This window comes from Lissotriton helveticus, chromosome 6 (assembly GCF_964261635.1).
Source record: "Lissotriton helveticus chromosome 6, aLisHel1.1, whole genome shotgun sequence".
NCBI classification, from domain to species: Eukaryota; Metazoa; Chordata; class Amphibia; order Caudata; family Salamandridae; genus Lissotriton; species Lissotriton helveticus.
Genome location: NC_136067.1, coordinates 1,496,748,992 through 1,496,773,242, shown reverse-complemented (window position 1 = coordinate 1,496,773,242; position 24,251 = coordinate 1,496,748,992). Strand labels below are relative to the sequence as shown.

The window sequence follows — 24,251 nt, the reverse complement described above, 5'->3', positions numbered from 1 at the left end:
ACCACATCTGAACATCTCGACGTCGAACGATCTTCCCTCGTGGTCGAGTGCTTTCGTGGAGTCGGCGGATCAAACAATCTTGTTTTTGAATGTCTATGCGAGGATGCGTGGTCTCTCGACGTCGAGCGGCGATGAGCAGCCGCCGACGGAGTTCCATGCCTCGACGTCGAACGGCGAGTACCGGCCATCGACAGAGCCCTCTCTCTCGACGTCGAACGACGATGCCCAGTCGTCGACGGAAGTCTCGACGTCGAACGACGATGTCCTGTCGTCGACGGAGCACCCTGCCTCGACGTCAAGTGACGATGTCCAATCGTCGACGGAGGCCTTTCCCTCGACGTCGAACGGTGATGATCAGCCGTCGACGGAGTTTTCTGCCTCGACGTCGAATGTCTGTGCGACGACGGCGGAGGGGTATTGGACACCCTCGACGCCGAGAGCTGACGAGACACCGACGGAGACTGCCTCCTCGACGCCGATCGACTCTTCCCTGTCGACGGCGGAGGGGTCTTGGTCCTCGACGCCGAACGTCGCTTCTTCGACGACGGCGGAGGAGTCACGCTTCTCGACGCCGGTCGACGTCTGGATGACGACGGCGGAGGGGTGACCTCCCTCGACGCCGGTCGTCGCCTGGTTGACGACGGCGGAGGGGTCTTAGAACTCGACGCCGACCGTCGCCCGGTTGACGGCGGCGGAGTTCCCTTCCTCGACGTCGGACGTCGCCTGGTTGACGCCGGCGGAGGGGATTCCGAAGATGGAACTGGATCCTTCGACGTCGTCGACGTACCTGGTCTTCTCTTTGACGGCGAGCCCGCCGTCGACGGTAGTTTAGACGATGAATGATCCACCGGTGGTTCTTTTCTCAGCGCCGAGCCCGACGCTGAGGGTGAGGGGTGTGAAGACTTCTTTCTGGAAGATGAATGAGTCTTCTTGGAGCCCTTCCTCACCGGAGATCTTCCTCTTGATGACCTAAGAGCTAGGCCATAAATGCGAATCCTCTCCCTGTCTTTTAAAGTTCTTCCTGACAGGTGTTCACAATGAGGACAGGTGCCTGGATCATGTTCCTCAGGCAGACACAGGATACAGACGTCGTGGTTGTCTGATTTGGCCTTCTTGTTGCCACAAGAAGGGCATTTGTCAAAGAGTGAAGGCATTTTCAGGAGAAAATGCTCACCAAAATGACTGAAAAAGACAGTATCTTACTTGACTAGATGTTAAATGTCGAGTAAGAACAAAAAATTGTCAAAAGTGAAGAGTTTTTCTGTCAAAAAACAGGAAAATTAGTGGAGCTGTGTAACCAGGGTCCTTCTCTGAAGGAGCCGGAAAGAACAACTGACCTAACTGTCACCCCTGAGGCATGATGGGATACTGGGGGTCATGAGTGCCTTAAAGGCACGGTCTCAGTTTATTGCTATGCAGCTACAGGTTAGCTTTTCAGTCTTTTTAGACTGTGTGTTTGCAATGAAGCCTGGGAGCTTTCTATGCTTCCAGTGAGTTATAAGAATTTCTACTGCTTTTTGAGCATTAAAACAATTTCTAAACAAACTTTTTTGTTGTTTCTCATGTTTCTAATGCTTATTATTATACATGTATGGTGGAAATTCTACACAGCATATTTCAGCTCTGTTTTTTATTGGCTGCTATTGCATGTTATATATATATATGTATTTATATATATATGAGTATATATATATGTGGGGCACATATAATATAGTGTTTCCGGGGTCCCGCACATGGGCAGGAATATTCTAATGCTTATGACTATTGATGAGGATCCCCTGGAAGAGAACTTGTTCTTCTGGCAGCCATGCGTCCATCTACAAAAACGGTATACGCCTGCAGGTGGAACAAGTTTGTGGCATGGTGCACAGCAAAAGCTGTGGATCCCCTTTCTGAGGTCCTTCTGTTCCTTCTATCTTTAGCCCAGCTGGGCTCTGCTCTGGGCACTATCAAAGGCTATCTTGTGGCCATTTCCGCCTTTCTACGGCTTCCAGACCGCCCTTCTTTCTGAGGTTCTCCTCTTTCTTCTTTCCTTGGTCCAGCAGCGCTCTGCTCTGGGCACCATCAAGAGATATCTCTCAGCTGTTTCAGCCTTCTTGAGGCTTCCCGATCAGCCTTCTCTCTTAAAGTCCCCTGTTGTAAAAAGGGTCTTGAAAGGCATCACACACATAGTTCCTCCTATTCCCTTCGTCAGTGGGACTTGAACCTTGTACTGACTTATCTGATGTGCGCTCCCTTTAAGCCACTTCATAACTGTCCTCTTCGTCTTCTGACTCTTAAAACTGCATTCCTGGTTGCCATCACCTCTGCCAGGAGAGTGAGTGAGCTCCAGGCTCTGTCTTCTAAGCCTCCTTTCTCTCTGTCCATCCGGACAAGGTTGTTCTGAGGACGCGTCCTTCTTTCCTGCCCAAGGTGGTTACAGCCTTTCATATCAGGCAGTCCATCACCTTGCCCACCTTCTTTCTGCCTCCGCATCCCTCGAAAGAGGAAGAGAGGCTCCACCGTCTGGACCTAAAACGTGCGCTCTCCTTCTACCTAGACCGCACACGCCAGTTCCAGGTGGAAGACCAGCTATTTGTTGGTTACGTGGGCGCTAAGAAGGGACGGGCGGTGCACGAGCGGACCATCTCTCGGTGGGTCGTTTTGTGCATCAAGGTCTGTTACTCCTTGGTGAAAAAGGAGCCTCCTGTTGGGCTGCGTGCCCATTCCACTCGGACCATGGCGGCTACTACTGCCCTGGGTCGGGGAGTCCCCTTGCAGGACATCTGTCAGGCAGCTATGGGGGCCTCGCTGCACATGTTTACTAAGCAATACTGCCTGGACAGCCAAGTCCGGAGAGATGGCTTTTTGGCCGTTACGTTCTCCAGGACTTTCTGGTGTGATCTTGGTTCTCAGACCCACCACCGGGGTTGGTATTGCTGGGGTATCTATTCTAAAGTAAGGAATCTAACACTAACCTGTTTCTTTGAGATGCACAAGTTACTTACCTCCGGTAATGATATATCTGTAAGAAACAGTAGTTTGTGTTAGATTCCTTACCGCCTCACCCATCCTAGTTTCATGGCACCAGTGTCGGTTTCTTGCATGGCTCTGCGTTCCTGGCGCGGAAAGCTATGTACAGAACTGACGTCAGCGCGCGAGGGCGGCGACTAAGTACTCCGACAAAGTCATCTCGGCGATCACGACGCCGAAGACGGACGCCGAGCCGCAGACGACGCGCAGGGGTACTGCTGACGCAAACTTTCCGGATCCAGTCTGACGCCTGGGGATATTCTAAGGTAAGGAATCTAACACTACCTACTGTTTCTTATAGATATATTGTTACCGAAGGTAAATAACTTGTGCGGTAGTGACACAGGGGATCCACGGGGACGCGTGCAGTGTGAGAACACAGGCGTGGACTCCGTACAACTCTATGGGAAAGTCTAGGTTCTAATTTTAAAGACTAAGGACACTTAGTGCATCCCTGCTCGCAGAGACTGATCCTTTGCTACGAGTACCGCAGAAGTGCCCTCAGAAGCTCCATTATCTTTTTGGTTCTGACTCTGACCTAAGATTGCTACCACCCAGAAATACTACTATAGAGGGTGATTTAGCCACCCTAACACACTGCTATTATGATGGCAGTCTTCACATGGACTCACAGGAAGCCAGCAAGCTGGACCATCTCCTGGGACCCCAATGGAAGAGAGTGGTTTCTTGCCGTGGTAATTGGTTGAGCGCCTTAGGTTCTGGACTTACATCTGCCATCAGTTGAAATAAAGACAAATATTTTGTAACCTGGGAGTGCTTCAACTGAGTCCTTGCTCCTGTTCAATGATCCCTTAATGAGCACTTGGTGCAAGCCCTGTTCTTGCCACCAGTGAGTAGGAAGCTGGCCAGTCGCCATAGACCAGCTGCTAGTGACCCTGTTTTTCTTATACAGCCACCAATTACATACTTCCTCTCAAAAGTCCACAAAGATATCCAGAATCCTCCCGGAAGACCAATTATCTCAGGGGTGAATTCCATCCTGGAAAGACCTGCCAAATATGTAGACACCTTTCTAAAACATCTAGTAGGAGATACCATCAGCTACATAAAAGACACAATGCAAGCCATTACCCTACTAGAAGACCAACCCTTTGAAGAACAAGAAGATTATCTAGTTACGCTTGACATCGTCAACCTGTACACAAATATCCCGCAAGAAGCAGGGCTGGAGGCGATAGAATTCTTCTTGGAGAAACATGTACGTCCCCACAATGTACCCACCTCGTTCTTACGACAAATGGCGGAAATATTTTTAAAATATAACTTTCACCTTCAACAGATTCCAATTTGTAGAAATAAAAGGAGCCGCAATGGGCTGTCCATTCGTGCCGGAAATGGCCATAATGTTTATGGCCTTATTTGAGGACAGGTGGATCTACACCAACACCGATACGACGGCCACATTAAAATGTGGTACCGTTATATTGATGACATTTTTATGCTATGGCGAGGCTCGAGAGAACTACTTATGGAATTCCTCGATTGGGTCAATGGTAGGAATAGAGACATCCAGTTCACAATCAACTATAGCAAAACCGAGATAATCTTCTTGGACTTAATGATCAAACATGAAGGAGGCAGTCTGTATACGACCCTATATTAATAAACAAAACGACAGAAATACCATACTCCATTTTTCCAGTTTTCACCAGCGGAAACTTCGTGAAAATTTGCCCTTTAGTCAGTTTTTGAGAACAAGACAAAACTACATGAAAAAGGAGGAATACTTTGATAATGCGAAGGTACTCATGGAGAAACTCGCAGAAAGAAATTACCCAAGGAAACTCTTGAAGAGCGCTATGAAAAGAGCCTGGAACACCCCCAGGGAAAAACTTCTGGTACCTAAAGAACGAAACGAAAATGTACCATTAGTATGTGTAACTACTTTCTCAGGATGTACCAACGATATGAAGAAAATAGTACGCAAAAATTGGTCCACAGTAAAAGTCTTGGAATCACTGAACGATCCCCCGATCTTTGCATTAAAGAAAAACAGAAGTCTAAAGGAAAAATTGGTACATGCCGACACATCTAAGAGAAAGACTACCCAGCCAATTTGAAATCTGTTTGCACTAACGCCCATTAAAGGACACCAGAGATGCGGGAACTGCTCCTCTTGCGAAAGCACAATAGTAGGCTCAATGTTCATCTATGGCAACAAGTTTGTAAAACACGAGGCATTCACGAATTGCAACACGCATAATGTAATATACTGCTTGATGTGCTCATGCCCCAAAGCATATGTGGGAAAAACGACCCAAGCCATTAAAAAGCGCATTACACAACATCGCTCAAGAATTCGCTGTAAGGTTACCAGTGCACCAATGGTCACACACTGCATGGAACACCAGCATGGACCCAATGACATAAAATGGACTGTACTAAAACATGTTTCTGGAAAAAACATTGACAATCTTCTGTCCAGATTCAAAGCCATAACCATTATGCATTTAAATACTATTGACAACGGAATGAACGAAATGAGCGAGATTAATCATTGGGCTTGATAGAGCTTCCCTGTAGTTCCTCTTTCCTCGCCCCGCCCCAGATCGGAACAAATTAACCTGATTAGTTCATGACATGGCACGCTAAGAAACATGGTCCCTTACATATTTGAGGTATCAGAGTAGGATTTCCCCCGCGGGGTGTCCTGGAGTCTCTAGGTGCCGACTGTAGGAGAGTAGGGTCTGCTTTCCTTTGGTCACCCCACTTTTTGCTTTTTGCTTCACTGGTTTTCGACTTTAATGTGGCTGTGGACCTGCTAATCAGACCCACAGCCCAGCTGTTCTCTCTCTAAAATTCATACCATGTACTTTAGGTACATCACCAATTGCGATTTGGGTCATTTTTGTGAGTCCCTGTACAGTGTACCATAGGTACCCAGGGCATAGGTGCACCCAAGGCCTACCAGGGGCTGCAGCATATCTTAGGTCACCCCTGGCTGGCCATCCAAACTGACACAACTGGCTGATCACTCAGCTGGGGCAAGGTGGTGTAATCACCCCTTGCTTAGGTATAGTATTCCTATACCTACCATTATATATAGACACATATGCACCTATAAGTCACTCCTATGGCAGGGCTTAACAATCCTGAAGGCAGAGTGCTTGGTTTTATGTGAGATGAGGCTCTAGCATGAGCTGAGCCTGTCTGCAGCTTTCGGAACCATGTCCTTATAGCTGTTCTATGATCTTAAGTGCATTATAATCCTCGTGGTTATTGCTAACTTTGGTTTGGCTTTATCAAAACATGTCGTGTAAGGTGTCATACGCTTTGGAATACTACCCCCTCGCCAGTTCTGGTGACGGGGGTAGCATTCCACCCTTCTAGAGGGAGAAGACATGTCGTTCCTACTAATCCCGGTTAAAGTTAACCAGAGCCTCAGCATCACAAAATGGATGCTGCTGCCACAGACACAAGTCTGACCTCCTGCTGCTGGGAGTCCTTCCAGCGAGGGAGGCTTGGACAACAGGTTTCCTGTCTTGGGAGGTGCTAGCACCACCCCAGACAGACCATAGTGTATTGGGCAGGGAGGGCTGAATGAAATGAGACACTGCCTGGGGCACACAAGGTGTCCCATGCATAGTCCGGTTCAAACCGGTGCTGGGGCACTCCAGCCCCAACTCTGGCGCGAAACTGGACAAAGGGAAAGGGGTGTAACCACCCCCTTCCCTAGTCCCACCCATAGGAAGGACCTAGCAGGTAATCCAGCCCCTAAAATTGGTATATAAGTAGGAGCTCAGTCCCAAGACTTTAGATTATCCTGATTTTGAAAACTGAAACGAAACTCTGGACCTTCGACGTTCTACTTGAAGATAGAAGACTGAAGAATCTCCCTTGTGGTCAAGGAGTGACCACCCTGTGCAAGCAGGCACCATCAAGCGATCAACTGTTTGCTTTGTCGACGCTCCTGCCGGAGCCCGAGCACAGAGCCTGACAAGACCCAGACTTCCAGACTTCCTTCAGCCCGATCCACAACCACAGCAAAGCTGAGACCCGTGGAGGCGACGCGAGACGTGGGACCGGCCATCTTGGAAAGCCAGCAAATTGCTTTCCGTGCAACTTCTGAGGCACCCTCGAAGTTGTGCATTGGGGATTGAGAAGCCCCAGCCCAAACACCTACTGCACCGAAGATCAGCCCTTCACACTCTACGAGTACTGCGTGGGGCCCTTCTGCATTATCCTGCTCGACGCGCCTGTCCGGTCACTTTCCCGTTGGCTAGTGGCCTCTGTGACGACGAACCTTTGAATTTACACCGCTGGTCTAGTTGCTCCAGACTGGCCCCTGCTTCCCTGAAAAGGAGAAGCCCATCAGACCTTGCTGGTCTGATCCAGAAGCCATCTTCGATTCCTGCTTGGTTGCCTTTGCCAAGGATTGTTGACTCCAATCCGGAAGCCGACACCGCCGACAGCGAGATCCTTCGTGGGACAGTCCGTATCCAGCTCCTGGTCGTCGTCGACACCTCCTGGTCCACGTGACTGCAGAGACAAGCTTCACGATATCACCTGATTGCATCCAGACATCGCCTGGTTCCTTCCTGGTTCCTTCCTGGTCACTGGCTAGTGACCCAGACTCCGTCCCCTCTGCTTTCAGGTACTCTTCATCCTCGATCCGCCCTTGGATCCAACCGGACACTTCTCTCCTGGTCGCCTGCAGCATCTTTCTCCAAGGCTCCATAGGATTCAGCGTCGAAACCCGACACACTTTGACAGCTTTGCACCCGCTTCCTGTGGGTGAGGTAACGCGAGTACTTCGGTGCTCCTGTGGGTATTTACAATCCTAGTGTCTAACTTTCAAGTAGCTTTCTCCTTGTCCATCCGGAAGTGACCTAAAAGAACTAGTTTCCAATTCTTTCGTTCCCATTCTAACTCTATGAGAACCCACGTGTGTGTTTAGACACTGCACACGCCTCCCGTGGGCCTCCTACTTCCTATCCTTTGGTAGTACAGTGTAGCCCAAGCGATTCCCTAGGCCTATTCTTTGTTCGTGACGTGGTTCCTATACCACTATTTTAGTATATGGTTTTATGTGCCCCTAGGGCTCTACTGTATTTTGTGCAACTTAATGTATGATAATTGAGTATCTTGTTATGTGCTTGTGCCTCTGACCTCATAAAGAGTTCAGAGGATTGTGTTTAGTAATAAATACATTTATTTTTATATATAACCTGTGTGGTGTCCTTTCACTTGGTATTAAAGGGGTTACAAAAGGGAAAACAGCTGGCTTCACATGCCCTCTTGAGTTTAGCCTAAGACTGATTTGTCCATGCTACCACTAGGATAGCTGGTCTATAAGGTTGACTTTACAACCATCACCATAAGGGTTGTTTGGACTGGTGCAAGGTGCTCACTAGAATAGTGAACATCATATACCAGGCCAACTTCTCACACCGACTATTTTTATGCAGTACTAAAACACCTTTTTGCAAAGAACACAAACACATAACGTAGCATCTCCCGTTTAAGAGCCCTCAGTTCCATGGAAAGCACTCGCACCCCGGCATGTCAAGGTACTTGGCTCCGTGTATGCGAGATGGATTAAAACGGGAGTGCCTCCGTGGGGAGCCCCGGGGTATCCATGTTACGAGAATTCAAACGCAGCAACATTATATCGTTTCATGAGTGACAGCTCTAAACAATGAAGTAGTTTCACAATAAGAGCTTTGAGCTCCATGGAAACCACCGGAACCACGTCACTGTCAGGCACAAGTAGTTCCGCCTTAGAATCCGGAATCAGGTTCCCGAACGCCGCGGGTTGACTGAAGGATCCGAGCGAGAGATTGCCAGCGTGGGAACCACAGATTCACTCTGGGTTCCACGCCGTCCTGCTGCATGAGGGCTTGAGTGCAGGACGTCGTAATGCCGCGTCCCGAGTAATACCTGTCCGGGGACAAGTGGCAGCCTGGGCATGGGGCGACTCCCCCAGCGAGCGTGATTAAGATACACACCAGGACATTCAGGTACAGACCGTCCCTATGCCCCCCGCCCACCACCGGCATTGAAACGTTTGTCACCTTGCCTGCCTGCATGAACACAGCAGGAATTAAAACATCACGCGCCACTACTAACTAAGGAGATGTTCATGACTTGACTTTTTAATTGACATAAAAGTAACTGCATGATTTTAGGACACCGGGTACACCTCTCCCACACCCCCCTACCACCTTCTCACTAGCAGGCACTATTCCCTAACATCAGATAGAGCCACGATCTAGATGAATAACACTAGAGTAAATCAAACATGAGGGGTGCGATCTACACTAGTGACATGTGTATACCTGATTTTTTTGCCAGCCCAAGGATTTTTTCCCAGACCAAGGATTTTTTCGATTGTAGGACCAAGAGGTTTTACGCCAACCAAAAGGTCAGATCTGGTACGTAATGCTCCCGATGATTCACTTATACCAGTAAATATCACACATAGAATTATACTTTTATTAGCTCCCACTTTTTTACTCATACAGGTACCACAAGTCCTCCTTGATAATAATCCACCCTGATGAAGACCTTCGTTATAAGAAGTGCCAATTAGAAGGTCGAAATGCGTTAGTTATACTGTTCTGAGAGGCAAGCCTAAAGAACCCAGGAAAAACCTTCGTCCAGAACTTTGCCATCTTAGACCCCGATTTGCACGGCCCTATTCTGGGTTCTATATTTCCGAGGCGACCTCCCACTGACATAAAAACCATTATTGTACTGTGAGGACCTTAATGTGAGAAGTCCCCGTACTACTATCTAAGAAAGGAGTAGGACTATCATTTGCCTGTAGCATTGCAAAGTTGTTGGTGCTTGGCAGCACCATTTTGTTCTATGTTTGTAAATTATACAGTTATTTGTCTAATGTAAATTGTACAGATGTAAGTTTAATGTAATCATGGTATATATGTTTTGAGTAGTCCGAAGTGATGGTACGCCAGTGGAGAAGGTGATGGCGGACCCTGTCCCCCACTGGCGTTGAATGGGCCTGAAAGGTCGGACTAGGAAGGCTTTGAGGCAGATGCTGCGGGAGTGGATGTGGACTGACCTTGCCGTTGTCCCCCGGCACGGCCACAGCAGTTACCACGTCCGTGACAGCGTTGAGGTTGGTTCTGCGTTTGGATTCCCGATCCGGGGGAGCGGTCGGGAACGCGGTCTGGGACGTAGAGGCCTGGATCATCAGGCTCTCGGAGGTGGGGTGCACAGACAGAAAGCTGGGGTGCACAGACAGAAAGCTGGGGTCACCCGGAGCCGGGTGGTGGCGTCGGGCCATGTTCGGATCCACAGGGGGCACTGTGGAGGGTTTGGACCAAGTGCCCATCAGAACGTCCGTGAGGGCCTCATTAAACGACAGCAGAGGCTCCGAAGAGCTTACTGGCGGCTGAAGCACCTCGGTGAGGAGGTTAGTCCTCACGGCCGTGGCAGGGAGCTCAAGAGCCAAGGCCTTGGCCACCCTGCGCAACACCACACCATAGGTAGCACCCTCCTCCGTAGCCACGGGGGGAGGAGAGATGAATCCAGTGTCAGGCGATTTATCCAGACCACTGGCCAACCCGAGCTCATCTGCCCAGTCCTGGCTCAACTGCCTCCCAGTTCTCCCCCTCATCCGTGTCCTGATAAACAGGCAGGAATGACGGAGCCGGGTCGTAGGTGAAGGCCTCACCCATCGACGCCGTTCCGACGCCAGACCCGAACCGGGGCTGAAACTGGGGACGGCGCCGGGAGCGACACCATCGGGGTCGGGGCCAGCGGAGGAATTGTGAGGTCAACTGGCATCGACCGGGATCCAGGCCTCGATCCCTCGGGCCCTGCGGCCAGCCCGCCAGGGCCCCTAGTCGGGTCCGCAGGACCCGAAAGCGCACCAAAAGGCCTCGACGGAGGGAAGTGAGTCCTCATGGTCACGAGGAAATCACGTACATCCTCCGGAGTCGCATGCAGCCCATTGACCAGAGGGTATGGGGCCGGATGTGACGCCGGCAGCTCCGGCGGAGCCGTGCGGGCTGTGTCGCCCAAACCTTCAGCCGTGTCGTGCGAGCGGAGTCGGAAGTGCGAGGACACCTCTTCGACTTCTTTTTAGAGTGCCTCAACTTACCGGTGGACTTGGAGCCTGACGAGTGGTGATGGGTAGAAGGGCACGGCGATGACATAGCTCCGCGACCAGGTCCTCAACTTCCTCCTTGACCGGGACCTTGAGCCGACTGCCAGATCTCGAGAAGCTTACGGGACCGCTCCCGCCTAGCTTTCGAGGTCAAGGCCCGGCAGTCGGGGCACGACTTGTCATCGTGGACTGCCCCGAGGCAGTAAAGGCACCGACGGTGGGGGTCGGTCACCGACATCAAGAGGTGACAGGCGTCGCACGGCTTGAAGCCAGGCATCCCTACGGCACCAGGAGTCGAAGTCGACTTGAAAAGAGATCCAAAACAGATCAAAAAAGTCAGTCAAAAAATGACTAGAAGTACTGCTCTTTCCGGATCTGCGCTTGCTGGCGCGGAAAAAAGAAGAACTGACGTCAGCACGTGAGGGCTAGGCTTGTAGATCTTTTGGACTGGAAGTGCTCTCGTACGCCGATGACACCCAGATCATGGTTTCGCTGTCGCAATCTGTTGAGACCACGGCCCTAAATTTCAGAAATTGTTTGGAAGCAGTGGCAGGCTGGATGGCCTCGAACTTCCTCAAATTAAATGGGGAAAAGACGGAGATTCTGGTTTTTGGTGGAAATAAGGAGATCTGGTCAGCTGACTGGTGGCCTCAGTCACTGGGTACCTGTCCCCAGCCTTCTCCCGTCGCCCGTAACCTGGGAGTCATATTTGACACCTCACTTGCTTTTGATAAGCAAGTAAAGAGAACCGTTTCAACCTGTTGCGGGGTTCTAAGGGTGTTAAGAAAACGTACCCATTACCTCTCTCCTGATGCCCGTAAACTGGTTGCAGTCGCCCTCCTATCCTCTCGACTGGACTACTGCAATGCCCTATATCTTGGCATGAGCAATAAACTACTCCATCGTTTGCAGGTCGTCCAGAACGCTGTAGCGAGGTTTGTCGTCAACGCCCCCAGACGCTCTTCAGGTACCTTGATCAGGAAAAATCTCCATTGGCTCCCGGTATATGCCAGGATAAAATTTAAAATCCTGACCATTACTCACCTGGCTCTCCATTGCGTTGGTGCCGACGGCATTAGGTCCCTAGTGTCGACCTATGTCCCCGGTAGGGCCTTGCGCTCTGCCGGCCAGAACTTGCTGACCGTCCCCCGAGTCACTAAGGCGAGATGGGGAGGTAAGGCCTTCTCCTCTCTCGCTCCCAGACTCTGGAATGAGCTCCCTTTGGAACTCAGGGACCAAGAATCTCTTCTCCTCTTCCGTAAGGGCCTTAAAACTCTGCTCTTTACTGAAGCTTACTCTTAGGCCTCTATACCTGTACCTCTATCTATGTACCTGGCTAATTTTCATCACTTGCGCCTTGACGCCTTCGGGCTAAGTTGTGCTTTTACAAATCCCCATTCAATCAATCAATCAATCAATCAGGGCGGCGTCTAAGTACTCCGACGACATCATCCCGGCGATCACGACGCCGACGACGGACTGGGAGCCACAGATGACGCCTACCGACGCGCAGGGGTACTGCTGGACGAAAACTTTCCGAATCCAGGCTGACGTCTGGGGATATTCTAAGGTAAGGAATCTAACACTAACCTGTTTTTTTCAGATAGTTAGCTCTGTGTCATCATTTCCTCAGGTGGGACAGAGCAGCTATGGAGCCTGATGATGTCACCTGCCAGCATGCTGGAGCGATTGCAAGAAAATGATCTGGATTCAGTGTGGTACCTGGGAGGATTTAAAAGGCGAGGAATCTGTGGGGAGAAGTATCCATCAGAATAAACATTTCATTGGAGGAAAGTATGCCAATATTTTCTAAAGAAACTATTTATGTAATGGAAAAGCTCTGGATTCTTGGGCCTGTGGAAGGCAGAAAAATGGCCTGATGTCAGGCATGAGGCATGGCTTCTTTGTGGATTGGGGTATCATATGAAGATACAAGGATTCATAGTTTAAGTTGCTGTGGCACCAGTTACCTCCATTTGGGAGTGATTGCTGGAAAAGGCTTGTCCAGATCCAGTTTGGCATCCTTGAAAGAAGATTAAAATAAGAAGAATCTGGAGGAGCATCAATGAGAAAAGCTGTACAAAATATGTCGATTTATATTTTATCATAGACAAAGTTGGTAGCACCTCAATATTAAATCTTACCTGAGACTGGGATAGTTCTGTCCATAGTTTGGGGAACAATGCCAGATGAAGGGCTAATCCTTCATATGCAATCAGGACACCTGCAAAATAAACAAGCACATTACTTACCAGCACAATTCTCACTTATTTTGCTCAATTACAACAAGGAATTCCATTCATATTCCCCACTCCACTACGAAATAAAATAATCAGGCCAATTTCAAATGATTATAATCTTTGCCAAAGGGTCTCTCTTAACACAAAAAAGAATATTTATTCCAGAATGTGTTCACAGTCCTTCAGGATCTTTAGTAGTAACCACCGTACAAACCATAGGCTGAGACAATGATAGTACGCACTTTATATTTCCTAATTGCACCTACAGCAGGATAAAAGCATGAACTGGTTAAATTATCTGCTGTCAGGAACATGTACTCAATGTTAGGCTGAGTCTAATGTGAGAAATACTGACTCACACATTCTCCCCACTTCCATATCTGTAAAGAATTACAATTACCATTACAATGATTCTAATACTCTTAGGGCTAGATGTAGGTAATCACAATTTACTGATTCTTAAATACCGAATTTTGCCGATTCGGTATTTAAGAATCGGTAAATGTGATGTAGGTAATAAATCGGTAAAATTTACTGATTCGGTAATATTCCTTATCACCGAATCGGTAATACAGATTCGGTAATGAGGAATACCTTCCCATTCATTCCTATGTGCCTGGAGGTCCATAGGAATGAATGGGAAGCCATTCACCATTACTGATTCAGTAAATACCGAATCGGTAATAGCGGGAGCATATTCAAGGATGGCAGGGTGTCACATTGACACCCTGTTGCACCGCTGAATCGTGCATGTGTGCACATGTGGCACACATACATGCCTTAAGGGCATGTATGCCTGCCACATGGCACTTTAAAAAAACCAAATAATTGCTTTTTGAAAGGTATTCGGTATTTACCACCAACTTGTTGTTGGTGGTAAATAACAAATCCTTAAAGCAAAAAGGCACTCACTTGAGTGCTTCGTACGTAGGTTTTAAGGATTCGGTAATTTACCGATTCCTTAAAATAACGAATCTGTATTTTACCGATTCCTTAAAATAACGAATCAGTAAATTACTGAATCCTTATTTAGAGCTTCCTACATTGGAAAGGGCTAAAACCGGTCGGTAACGGGGAAATCACCGATTTTTGGCCGTTACCGACCGGTATTAATCTACCGACATCTGGCCCTTAGTTCTTACTTACATACCTTTGTATCCAGCTGGGTACTCTACTCTTTCAATGCTTCTGTTACTTAAAGAATTTAAAGGTAGTGTGAGAATGTGGATTATTATATGGTGTGGTTTTGTTACCTCACTGTCTAATAATCACACACAATTTTTCATCCGGTCCAGTCAGGTTCGTTTATAAAAGCTTAGTTCAGTCCTGTGTAAATGTGGCTCAAAGACATCAGGCTTTATCAAGGGAAAAAGTACAAAGCAATAAAAAGTATAAAAACAGCTGAATAAGAAGAAAACGCAACACAGAAATCCAACAACAATTTAGAGGACTAGGTCATATTTTTATTTTTAAATCGCAGGGTTGCTGTCGTCAGCAATTGGTGCAACACCATCTTCGGAGACCTAGCTTTCAGGAGTCAGTTAACCCAGTATGAAAAGAAATGCGTTACTTACCTGTAACAGCAGTTATCCAGTATTGGTGTCTTTCATAGATTCACATGCCTGAATCATTCCCCGTCGTCGAGATGGGAGCCCCGGTAATAGAAAAGTAATGTCCTATAGACATACATAGAGAAAAATAGGCCTAAGGGCCTTGCCTTAGTAGCCTATCTATGTCCTTTTGTGAAAAGGACCAAATTTCCAAAGGTAGCCAATCAGCTACCACCTCCCTCTAGAACCTTCCTGCCAGGAGCCTCAGTCTCTCAGATTTTCGTACGCACCAAGCTAGGTAGACGTAAGATATGCTCTGTAGTGAGAGATGAGTCCTTCCTGGGGAGGCGGGAGGGTTGCATGTGAATCTATGAAAGACACCAATACTGGATAACTGCTGTTACAGGTAAGTAACGCATTTCTTATCCAGTATTATGGGTGTCTTTCATAGATTCACATGCCTGAATCAGAATAGCAAGCAATACATTATGCACATATGCGATGGAATATAACAGTCTGAGATAATACATATCATGTGACTAGATACCATCAGTAATATAGAGAGTAAAGTAAATAAATGTGCATACCATTGCAGGACGGTGGGAAGTAGGAAGGCTCATCTTACTGGAAGAGATGGCGAAGTACAGCTTGGCCCACAGCTGCATCCTGCATCAGTTCCGTGTCCAGGCAGTAGTGTCTGGTAAAGGTGTGCGGCGATTTCCAGGTGGCCGCTCTGCAGATATCCAGAATCGGTACACCAGCGAATAGTGCTGCCGATGTGGACACAGCTCTCGTGGAATGTGCTCGGACTGAGGAATGTAATGGACGTCCGGCTTTGTCATGACAAAATGCAATTGTTGCCGATATCCATCTGGAAATGGATTGTTTGGAGAGTGGCATGCCTTTTCTCGGCCTGCTGAAGGCAACGAAAAGTTGTTTGGTCTTTCTGAAAGCTTTCGTTTTGTCCAGGTAAAATTTTAGACATCTCTTAATGTCCAAAGAGTGAAGAGATCTTTCTGCCACTGTGCCTGGGTTCGGGAAGAATGAGCGAAGCACAAGCGGTTCATTGAGATGGAAGTCCGAGGGGACTTTAGGAATGAAACGTGGGTTGGTTCTTAAGATGACTCGGTCTTCTCTAAATTGCAAGAAAGGATCCTGTATCGAAAGAGCTTGCAACTCACTGACTCTTCTGGCTGATGTTAGAGCTAAAAGAAGTGCAGTTTTCCAGGAAACGTATTTGAGTTCAGCCCTATGGATAGGTTCAAATGGATGTTTCATTAACTGATTGAGTACAATATTCAGATGCCACGTTGGTGGTATTCGTCTTGGTCTAGGGAAAGATCTGTAAAGCCCTTTAAGGAACTGTTTTATCAGTCTGTTGGACCATAGTGAAGGGCCTTTTGAAGACCTGGTGAAGCGAGAGATTGCTGCCAGGTGTACCCTGATGGAAGCATGCGCCAGACCTGTTTGGGCCAGATGCAGGAGATAAGGCAGTATCTGCTCTGGAGTGATTCTAAAAGGGTGTATATTGTTGTCTTTACACCAAATACAAAAGCGCTTCCATTTCAAGGAATAAGTTTTGTTCGTGCTAACTGCTCTTGCTTTAGCTAGGACTTCTTTGCACTCCTGCGGGATGCTTAGGTGACAGAATTCTCGGTACTCAGGAGCCAAGCCGATAATCTGAGAGATGTCAGATTCGGGTGGAGTATCTGGCCTTTGGACATCGAGAGTAGAGAAGGATGTTGAGGCAGTTGGATTGATGGACGGACTGAGAGGCGTCGGAGGTCCGCGAACCAATGTTGTCTCGGCCAGTATGGGGCCATGAGAATCAATGTGCAATGCTCCATTTTCATCTTCCGGATGACTCTGCTGATCAGGGGAAATGGCGGAAACGCGTACGCAAACACGTTGCGCCATGCGATGGAAAATGCATTTCCTAATGACCCCTGTTGGGGATGCCAACTTGCGAAGCTTTGGCATTTTTTGTTCTCCTTGGTGGCAAAGAGGTCTATTTGAGGTGTTCCCCATGCCGAGAAGATGTTGTCTAGAACTTGCTGGTTCAGTTCCCATTCGTGGGACATTGACCTCTGTCTGCTGAGAGCGTCTGCTATGACGTTGTCTTTTCCTGGGACATACTCCGATGTTAATGTGATGTTGTTGAGCAGTAGCCAGCTCCAAATTTTTTGTGATTCGCGAGACAGCGTCAGCGAGCGTGTCCCTCCCTGCTTGTTTAAGTAGTGCATTGTGGTCGTGTTGTCTGTCCTCACTAGCACTGCAGAATTTTTGATGCGAGGGAGGAATGCCTGTAGGGAGTGAAGGACTGCACGCAGTTCTAGGAGGTTGATATGCAGAGCCTTCTCTTGCTCCGACCATCTGCCGCTGATTTGTAAGTCTTGAAGGACTGCACCCCAGCCTTCGAGAGAAGCGTCCGTCGTTATGACGTGTGGAGTTTCTGGTAACAAGAACGTGAGACCTTTGGATAGGTTCTTGTGCTTCATCCACCAGCCCAGCGTCTCGGATATCTGTCGAGTGACGACTATGTGATCCTCGAAGGAATCTGTACATTGGGTCCACTGTTTGGTCAGGGCCTCCTGAAGGGGGCGCATTCTGAGCCGACAGTGAGGGATGAGTAGAATGCAGGAAGACATCATCCCTAGAAGAGATTTGAAAATCCTTACTTTGATGGTTGGTTTTGAAGATATCGCGGTAGCTAGAGTCATCAGTTTGTTTTTTCTTTCCAGAGATGGGAAAGCTTTGGAGGAAATGGTGTTTATAGTGGCCCCCAGAAATGTTATTATCCTGGTGGGTTGTAAAGTAGATTTTTCGAAGTTGAGAGTCAAACCCAGGTTCCGGAAAATGTCGAGACAGGCGTTGGAAGACAGCTGTGCGTCCGTGAGAGACGGTGCTTTCACCAGCCAGTCGTCTAGGTAGGGGAAGACCTGGTGATTCTGTTGTCTCAGGTAAGCTGCCACAGGAGCCAGGCACTTTGTAAAAATGCGAGGTGCTGATTTGAGGCCAAATGGGAGGACACAAAATTGGTAATGGAGACCTGCTACTTCGAATCGTAGGAATTTTTTGTGTCGTTTGTGTATTGGGACATGGTAATATGCATCTTGCAGGTCCAAAGATGTCATAAAGTCTCCTTCCTCCAGGGAGCCTAAGATTTCCTGGATAGTCACCATACGAAACGATTGGCTTTTCAGGAAGGCATTGAGTGCCCTGAGATCTAGAATGGGCCTCCATTTCTTCTTTTTCTGTTGGATTAAAAAGAAGCGGGAATAAAATCCCTTTCCCTTTTGAGCTGATGGGACTCGCTCTATTGCTCCCTTTTTTATCATGGAAGAGATTTCCTGCAGTAACAGACGAAGGTGTCTGTGATGATGTTTGTGAGGAGGGGTGAACGGTGGGATGGAGTTGAATTCCAAGGTGTGACCGTGTTGAATCAATTGTAGTACCCACCGATCCGTCGTAATCCTTTTCCAATTTTGGAGGAAATGTGTTAGCTTGCCACCAATTTTGAGCGGACCGGACGGTGGGGGGACTGGCTGCGGGAATTGGTCATTGTCTTCCGCCAGCCGTTTTCTTTTGCGATTTGCCTCTGAAGTTCGGTCTCCCGTAGGGGGTCTGACGACTTTGTTGTTGCTGCCGCTGTGGATATTGGGAGCGATTTTGATTATATGTGGATTTGCCTTGATAAGATCCTCTGTACGTGGATTGTCCTCGTCCTCTGTGCCCTCGAAAGGACTGGTTCCTGAATTGTAAAGTCCCGAGAGCTCTTGCAGTATCGGTGTCTTTCTTTATCGTCTGCAAGGCTTCATCTATTTTAGCTCCAAATAGTAGTTGTCCGTCATAGGGCATATCTACAACTTTGGTTTGTACTTCCTGTCTGAAGGACGTCGCTTTGAGCCAACCTTGCCTGCGCAAAACTGCGGCACCTGCAAGCTGTCTGAAGCCTGTCATGGCGACATCGACAGCTGAGTCTATGATTTCTGATGCCGATATTTGACCTTCATGAAGGAGTGCCTGGACCTCATTTTTCAAGTCATCAGGCACGTGCGTGAGATATGGAGCAATATCTTCCCATAGTTGCCTATTGTATCTGCCCAGCAGAGCAATGGCGTTGGCCACTTTGACCGTCATGGCTGACGTTGTGGAGAAGCGTTTGCCTATGCCATCCAATTTCCTGCCCTCCTTGTCTGGTGGTGCTGAGAGTGGCGAGGATGGGTTTCTGGAGTTCTTCTGGGCGGCTTGAGTGACGACCGAATCAGGTTTTGGATGTGAATTAAAACAAGTGGCTGCCGTTGACGGAGCCCTATATTTTTTGTCCAGTCTAGGGACCACTATTGAAACAGATGCAGGTGTTTGCATGAGTTGTAGCCCCTGTTCCCAGATATGTTCTATTATGGGAATGGATCGTGCCTCCTTTCTTATGGGGTCTTTGAAGTCATACAAGAAACAATCTGTTACTTTTGTTTCCATTGCCATGTGAAATCTGGTGGCCGCTCTCTCTATTAAATTGTGGAATCCACCGATATCCACTGGTGGAGAGTCTGATGTGCTGGGTTCCGGTGTGGCCGGAGAATGAGCAACGTAATCCTCATCATCTCTGTTTTGAGAGAGGTCATCTCTAACCTCACCTTCCTCAGGAGGTTCGTCGTCATCATCAGAGGATTGTATGTTGTGAACCTGTTCAGTATCTTGAGGAATAACCAAAGGCGTTGGTCTTGCCCTTGGTGATCTTTGCTGTGTGGAAGATTCTTGAGAATTGCCATGTGATGGTGTCGCTGACGATTCTGGGAATCTCTTTTTATAGTCTGTGATCAGGAATTGAAGATCCTGAACTATCTCGGCCGGTAATACGATCATTGGAGTGACTTGAGTATGTACCTGAGCCTGAATAGTTTCTTCCGTAAATATAACATCATCTCCGTCATCGTCAGTACTCTGGCATTTGACGTTGAGATCTGACGGGCTAGTAGCTTGTTCGAAGTGGTCATCATCTGATTCGTCAGCTTGAAGTATGTGAGAAGGAAGCAGTGATTGAACCCTACTGGGTGATGTTAATTCGGGCGTAATAGGGAGTTTGGTGACCTTTTTTGATGGAATTAACTCCGCTTTTTTCCATGGCGTCGATGATGTCGTCGTCGACGAGGTCGTCGACGAGGTCGTCGACGGTATCGCCGTCGATCGCTTTTCAAGCGTCGAGTGTCCCTTCGCCGATGAAGCTGTCGTCGACGAGGCGGTCGTCGACGGAGTAGCCGTCGACGGTGCCTTCGCCGTCGACGGAGTTGGCGTCGACGGTGCCTTCGCCGTCGTCGATGCGGTCGTCGACGGTGCCTTCGTCGTCGCCGTGGACGTCGACGGCAGTTTTGTCGTCGGTGTCGTAGTATCCGACGACGGTGTAGTTGTCGTCGGCGGTGCTCCTACCGTCGTCGGTGTCTTCGTCGACGATGCGGTGGACGTCGACTGAATTCTCGTCGACGATGTCGGTGTTTTCTGTTTTGTCAACGTCGACGGAGATGACGACGGAGTTTTGACAAACGATTGCTGTTTTTTAATAAGTACAACCGACGATATTGGCTTACCCGTCGTCGACGAGTGGGTGGTCGTCGTCGTTGAAGTCAAGGCTGACGATGCCACCGTCGTCGAGATCGTCGTCGTCGATGTGGAAACATAGTTCGTTTTTCTTGAAGATAATGTCATCGAAGTAGACGACGAGGACTGCGATGGCTTTCTGAAGGTTGCAGCATCCTTCACAGACGTATCAGATCTTGCCTCAGAAGACTTTGAAGTAGTCTTTTTGTGAGGGACGTCTGGATGGCCAGGGGAAGCCTCCCTTGGCCTTTTTAAGGACAGTTTTGAGGAAACTGAAGCCATTTCACTGCCCTCCGAGGAGAGCACCTCAACATCTCTGGTTTTTAGTCTGTTTAGCCAGAGGAGCAGTCTGCCTTCTCTATCCTTAAGGGTTTTGGTAGAGAATGTTCTACATACCCTGCAGTCCTTTACTGTGTGGTCAGGGTAGAGGCAGTAGAGGCAAGTCTCATGCTTGTCGTCGACGTGCAGTCTCTTCTTGCCACAAGAAGAACAAGCTCTGAATAGTCCTCTTTTCTGTTGTTCAGCCATATTTGAAGTAGAATCCAAGTTTTTGTGAAGAAAGTAAAGAATTTGAAGAAACCTGAGGAGAGCTCAGGTGGGGACTCCCTAGCACAACGTGCGGTAGAAAATCTGAGAGACTGAGGCTCCTGGCAGGAAGGTTCTAGAGGGAGGTGGTAGCTGATTGGCTACCTTTGGAAATTTGGTCCTTTTCACAAAAGGACATAGATAGGCTACTAAGGCAAGGCCCTTAGGCCTATTTTTCTCTATGTATGTCTATAGGACATTACTTTTCTATTACCGGGGCTCCCATCTCGACGACGGGGAATGATTCAGGCATGTGAATCTATGAAAGACACCCATAATACTGGATAATACAGGGATCCCGATCTTCTTAGAAGGGTGGCTACCACCACAATTACCTCCTTAAAACCTCTGCGGTGCCAATGTTGGATCAAAAGGTAGGACCGCAAATTAAGGAATCCCTAACTAACATATGTCTCTTACAGATATATCGTTACTGAACGTAAATAACTTGTTCATCTAAAAGAGACAGTTTGTTATGGATTCCTCACCTTAGAATAGATACCCCAGCAATACCAACCCTGGAGGTGGGTCTGTGAACTAAGGTCACACCAGAAAGTCCTGGAGAACTGAAAAGCCAAAGAAGCTGTCTCTCCAGACTTGGCTGTCCAGTAAGTAATGTTTGGTGAACGTGTGCAATGAAGCCCACATAGCTGCCTGGGAGATGTCATGAAGGGGAACTCCATGTCCTAAAGCACTAGAGGCTGCCATCGCCCTGGTGGAAAGGGCATGCGACCCCACTGAAGGTTCCTTTTTCACTTCGGAATAGCAGATATTGATGCAAAGAACGACCCATCAGGAGATGGTACGTTTTTGCAAGGGTGACCTTTCTTGGTGCATATATAACCAATAAAGAGCTGGTCATCCACCCGGAATCGTTTTGTGCGATCCAGATTGAACGAAAGCGCACGTTTTGGATCCAGACGGTGGAGGCTCTCTTCCTCTTTAGAAGGATGCAGAGGCGGAAAGAAGATGGGCAAAGTGATGGGCTGTCCTATGTGAAAAGAGGTAACCACTTTGGGAAGGAAAGATGGCTTAGTAAGGAAAGGCGTATAGAAGACCACAACTCCACTCGCGACGAAAAGCGTCGCATAGCGAGTGCCGCCTTGGAAATTCCAACGTGCAGAACTGCTGACATTGCGCGTTCTCTTCGGTGGCAAATAGATCTAACCAAGGCTCTCCCCACTGCCGAAAGAGCCCTTGCACCACCTCCGAGTAAAGACGCCATTCGTGACCCACCATGCACCTGCGGCTGAGTTTGTCCGCCTTGGCGTTCAGAGAACCTGCCAGTTGTTGAACCACCAGGGATATGCCCTGATGTTCCAGCCATGTTCAGAGGCGGAGGGCGTCCTGACATAAGGTCCATGAACACCTGCACTACTCTTCCCCGGACAGAGGGAAGGAATGCTTTGAGTGCAAGACAAATCGCCTGAAGCTCCAGAAGGTTGCTGTGGAGCCCAGACTTCACTGGAGACCAGAGGCCTCTGATCTCCGCCTCCCCCATGTGGCCGCCCCATCCCAGAAGAGCTGCATCGGTCACCACTGTGAACTCTGGTTGGGGAAGGGAGAGGGATCTGCCGCCGACCCAATCCTGGCGCGTGAGCCACCACTGCAATTGGTGTACAGTGCACACTGAGATCTGGATGAAATCTGAGACATTCCCCTGATGTTGTGTCCTCTGAAAACTTCAGGTCCGGATATGCCATCTGGCATGGTCCACCAGCAGGATGCAGGAGGCTATCAGACCCAGCAGCCTGAGGGTCATCCTGACCGAAACCCGGGATGGAGGCTGAAAGATCGGAATCATAGCCCGAATATCCCAGATTCGCTGTTCGGGAGGATAAACCCGAAACTGCGTCGTGTCCAGAACTGCTCCGATTAAGAGGAGCTTCTGAGAGGGGGTCAGGTGTGACCAGCATGTTGATGGAGAACCCCAGTGAATACAGGAGGTCGGCCGTAGTCTGGAGGTGGGAGACGACAGCCTGGGGCAAGCCCGCCTTCAACAGCCAGTCGTCGAGATACGGGAAGACTGGAACCCCTGGTCTGCCAAGATTAGCTGCGACCACCGCAATCACTTTCATGAACACCCAAGGGGCGCTGGTAAAGCCAAAGGGGAGCACGGTAAACTGAAAGTGATTGTGCCCTACCATGAACCGCAGGTGACGTCGGTGGGCCAGCAGGACGGGGAGGTGAAAGTAAGCGTCCTGAAAGTCCAATGCTACCATCCAGTCCCCAGGATAGATGGCAGACAAGACCTGATCGAGCGTCAACATCTTGAACTTCTTCTGGAGGAAGCGGTTGACGTTCCTGAGATCTAAGATAGGACGCAGGCCATTGTCCTTCGGCACCAGAAAGTAGTGGGAATAGGAACCACGACCTACTTCTGGAGCAGGAGCTCGATTGATGGCACCCATGGACAAGAATGCCGAACCTTCCTGTTGGAGAAGGGCCAGGGGATCCTCCGACATGCGGTGGCACTGAGGTGGCAAGGATGGAGGGGTAGTCTCGAAGGGGAGGGAGTAGCCCCTTCGGACTATTTGCAAAACCCACCTGTCCGACGTGATGGTGCGCCAGTGGGGGAGGTGATGGCAAACCCCGTCACCCACTGGCGTTTGGTGGCCCTGAAAGGTCGAACTAGGATGGTTTTGAGGCTGCTGCAGAGGGGGCTGTGGTGGACTGGACTGCCCGCTGGCCCCCCAGAACCACAGCGCTGTTTCCCATGTACCCAGCAGCGCAGAGGCTGAACAGCTTGTGCCAGCCTGTGGCCCTGGTAGGGACGTGGGTGGCAGCCCTTCCGTAGCCACGAAAGGAGTGGAAGGCAGACTGTGCAGGGCGGGTGGTGGAGAGGCAAGAGGACCTTGGCTGTAGCCCGAGAGTCCTTAAAGAGCTCTAGCGCATTGTCTGCCTTGTTGCTGAAAAGGCGATATCCATCAAAGGGCATGTCCATAAGGGTGGATTGGACATCCACGGAAAAACCAGTCGAAGCGTCGAAGGGCTACTGATGTGGAAATTGTCCTGTCGCACAAGTTACTACTTGTGTAAGAGACATTAGTTAGTGATAGATTCCTTACCTTAGAATATCCCCAGACGTCAGACTGGATCCGGAAAGTTTTGCTAGCAGTGCCCCTGCGCATCAGTAGGTGGTGTTGTGCGGCTACGCGTTCGTCGCTGGTGTCG

General features: G+C 48.9%; 1 protein-coding gene across 2 annotated transcripts in view; it reads right to left on the bottom strand.

Annotated features, from left to right (window-relative positions):
* The window catches only part of USP34 (ubiquitin specific peptidase 34), a 2,681,755-nt gene that overhangs the window by 157,125 nt on the left and 2,500,379 nt on the right, over window positions 1-24,251 (bottom strand). For both annotated transcript variants that reach the window (XM_078649291.1, XM_078649292.1), the window contains exon 75: window positions 13,252-13,331. In XM_078649291.1, coding sequence (XP_078505417.1) covers window positions 13,252-13,331 — 80 coding nt within the window. The remainder of the gene's footprint in view (window positions 1-13,251; window positions 13,332-24,251) is intronic.